The 3,854-nt window shown below is 38.8% G+C and overlaps 1 protein-coding gene across 1 annotated transcript; it reads left to right on the top strand.

Annotated features, from left to right (window-relative positions):
• The first annotated feature begins 2,482 nt into the window (after nucleotides 1–2,482).
• Nucleotides 2,483–3,421, top strand: Or4f14e (olfactory receptor family 4 subfamily F member 14E). Its single transcript, NM_001000602.1, is given in 1 exon segment — nucleotides 2,483–3,421. A coding segment is annotated over 1 exon segment (939 nt).
• The last annotated feature ends 433 nt before the right edge of the window (nucleotides 3,422–3,854 follow it).

Below are 3,854 nucleotides of genomic sequence, written 5' to 3' on the forward strand. Positions count from 1 at the left end.
TCATAATGAAGGTTTACTTTATATGCATACCAACAACTTTTTTTAATTTTTTTTTTAACTTGAGTATTTATTTACATTTCGAGTGTTATTCGCTTTCCCGGTTTCCTGGCAAACATCCCCCTAATCCCTCCCCCTCCCCTGCTTTATGGGTGTTCCCCTCCCCATCCTCACCCCATTGCCGCCCTCCCCCCAACAATCACGTTCACTGGGGGTTCAGTATTAGCAGGACCCAGGGCTTCCCCTTCCACTGGTGCTCTTACTAGGATATTCAATGCTACCTATGAGGTCAGAGTTCAGGGTCAGTCCATGTATAGTCTTTAGGTAGTGGCTTACTCCCTGGAAGCTCTGGTTGCTTGGCATTGTTGTACATATGGGGTCTCGAGCCCCTTCAAGCTTTCCAGTTCTTTCTCTGATTCCTTCAACGGGGGTCCTGTTCTGAGTTCAGTGGTTTGCTGCTGGCATTTGCCTCTGTATTTGCTGTATTCTGGCTGTGTCTCTCAGGAGAGATCTACATCCGGCTCCTGTCTGCCTGCACTTCTTTGCTTCATCCATCTTGTCTAATTGGGTGGCTGTATATGTATGGGCCACTGTGGGACAGGCTCTGAATGGGTGTGCCTTCTGTGTCTGTTTTAATCTTTGCCTCTCTATTCCCTGCCAAGGGTATTCTTGTTCCCCCTTTTAAAGAAGGAGTGAAGCATTCACATTTTGATCATCCGTCTTGAGTTTCATGTGTTCTAGGCATCTAGGGTAATTCAAGCATTTGGGCTAATAGCCACTTATCAATGAGTGCATACCATGTGTGTTTTTCTGTGATTGGGTTACCTCACTCAGGATGATATTTTCCAGTTCCACCCATTTGCCTACGAATTTCATGAAGTCATTGTTTTTGATAGCTGAGTAATATTCCATTGTGTAGATGTACCACATTTTCTGTATCCATTCCTCTCTTGAAGGGCATCTGGTTTCCTTCCAGCTTCTGGCTATTATAAATACGGCTGCTATGAACATAGTGGAGCATGTGTCTTTTTTATATGTTGGGGCATCTTTTGGGTATATGCCCTTAGAGGTATAGCTGGATCCTCAGGTAGTTCAATGTCCAATTTTCTGAGGAACCTCCAGACTGATTTCCAGAATGGTTGTACCAGTCTGCAATCCCACCAACAATGGAGGAGTGTTCCTCTTTCTCCGCATCCTCGCCAGCATTTGCTGTCACCTGAGTTTTTGATCTTACCCATTCTCACTGGTGTGAGGTGAAATCTCAGGGTTGTTTTGATTTGCATTTCCCTTATGACTAAAGATGTTGAACATTTCTTTAGGTGTTTCTCAGCCATTCGGCATTCCTCAGCTGTGAATTCTTTGTTTAGCTCTGAACCCCATTTTTTAATAGGGTTATTTGTCTCCCTGCAGTCTAACTTCTTGAGTTCTTTGTATATTTTGGATATAAGGCCTCTATCTGTTGTAGGATTGGTAAAGATCTTTTCCCAATCTGTTGGTTGCCGTTTTGTCCTAACCACAGTGTCCTTTGCCTTACAGAAGCTTTGCAGTTTTATGAGATCCCATTTGTCGATTCTTGATCTTAGAGCATAAGGCATTGGTGTTTTGTTCAGGAAATTTTTTCCAGTGCCCATGTGTTCCAGATGCTTCCCTAGTTTTTCTTCTATTAGTTTGAGTGTGTCTGGTTTGATGTGGAGGTCCTTGATCCACTTGGACTTAAGCTTTGTACAGGGTGATAAGCATGGATCGATCTGCATTCTTCTACATGTTGACCTCCAGGTGAACCAGCACCATTTGCTGAAAATGGTATCTTTTTTCCATTCGATGGTTTTGGCTCCTTTGTCAAAAATCAAGTGCCCATAGGTGTATGGGTTCATTTCTGGGTCTTCAATTCTGTTCCATTGGTCTATCTGTCTGTCTCTGTACCAATACCATGCAGTTTTTATCACTATTGCTCTGTAATACTGCTTGAGTTCAGGGATAGTGATTCCCCCTGCAGTCCGTTTATTGTTGAGGATAGTTTTAGCTATCCTGGGTTTTTTGTTATTCCCGATGAATTTGCAAATTGTTCTGTCTAACTCTTTGAGGAATTGGATTGGTATTTTGATGGGGATTGGAATGAATCTGTAGATCGCTTTTGGTAAAATGGCCATTTTTACTATATTAATCCTGCCAATCCATGAGCATGGGAGATCTTTCCATCTTCTGAGGTCTTCTTCAATTTCTTCATTTTTTTTCATCCACTCTGAGATTTTGATAAAAATCTTTAACAGCTATAAAATACTTTTATTTGAAAGTTCATTCCTCAATATTTAATGGTGTCCATTTTTCATATATCTGTCTTTCATTTGGTTTTAATGTTATATTGAAAACTGACTTCCATAATTTGTCTTGTTGTAACTTATTAATATAGGATATTATTATATTCTATTAATATAATTTATATTTTTCTTGTTTTCTTCTTCAGGTAATAGTGACATACATGCTAATGGGAGGAGCAAATCTCTCTGTGGTATCAGAGTTTGTATTTCTTGGACTCACCAACTCTTGGGACATCCAGCTTCTTCTCTTTATGTTCTCATCTATGTTTTATGTGGCAAGCATGATGGGAAACTCCCTCATTATTTTTACTGTGGCTTCAGACCCTCACTTACACTCTCCAATGTACTTTCTGCTGGCTAACCTCTCCTTCATTGACTTAGGTGTTTCTTCTGTTACTTCCCCCAAGATGATTTATGATCTGTTCAAAAAGCACAAAGTCATCTCCTTTAGAGGTTGTGTTATCCAGATCTTTTCCATTCATGTCATTGGTGGTGTGGAGATGGTTTTACTCATCTCTATGGCCTTTGACAGATATGTAGCCATATGTAAACCTCTCTATTACCTGACTATTTTGAGCCCAAGAATGTGTCTCTTCTTTGTAGTGATTGCCTGGTTAGTTGGCCTTATACATTCTTTGGTTCAGTTGGCTTTTGTCATAAATTTACCTTTCTGTGGACCAAATGTGTTGGACAGCTTCTACTGTGATCTTCCCCAGTTCATCAAGCTTGCTTGCCTAGACACTCACAAACTAGAATTCATGGTCACAGCCAACAGTGGATTTATCTCTGTGGGCTCCTTCTTTGTACTCATAATCTCATATATTTTCATCATCATCTCTGTACAAAAACACTCTTCAAGTGGTTTCTCTAAAGCCCTATCCACACTGTCAGCTCATGTCTTAGTAGTGGTCCTATTTTTTGGTCCTTTGATAATTAACTATACATGGCCATCTCCTTCCATACACTTTGATAAATTTCTGGCCATATTTGATGCAGTTATTACTCCTTTTCTGAATCCTGTGATCTATACACTTAGGAATCAAGAAATGAAGATGGCAATGAAGAAAATATTCAAACAGCTACTGGGTTATAGAAAAATCTCTTAGGTGCTTGCCTTGTGAATGAAGAGTACATTTTCATCAATCTCAGTGCAAAAACTGCCTTTTATACTCTGTCTATATTTATATTATTTCTATGTTTATATTAATATTTGATCCATTTTTTCTATGTAGCAGGGTGAGAGAACCTCTTCTAAAATAGAAAAGAAATTACAGGTATTTACAAAGTAAATATAATGATATTGAGCCTCAATTCCCAAGGAATATTTTTGATCTGTATATTTGAATACAAAGAAGTTGGAAGCCTACACTAAGACATTTAAAATAGAGAAAATAAGATTAAAAAATAACATGTAGGAATTATGGAAGTATGGAAGTACTTACTGGGAATACTTGTTTATCTTTTAACATATGATATAATTTTTAAGTTTTTCACACATGTATTGATCTCATCATTTCTTAATTGTTCTCCTTCCACTTT

This window comes from Rattus norvegicus, chromosome 3 (assembly GCF_021556685.1).
Source record: "Rattus norvegicus strain SHRSP/BbbUtx chromosome 3, alternate assembly SHRSP_T2T, whole genome shotgun sequence".
NCBI lineage: Eukaryota > Metazoa > Chordata > Mammalia > Rodentia > Muridae > Rattus > Rattus norvegicus.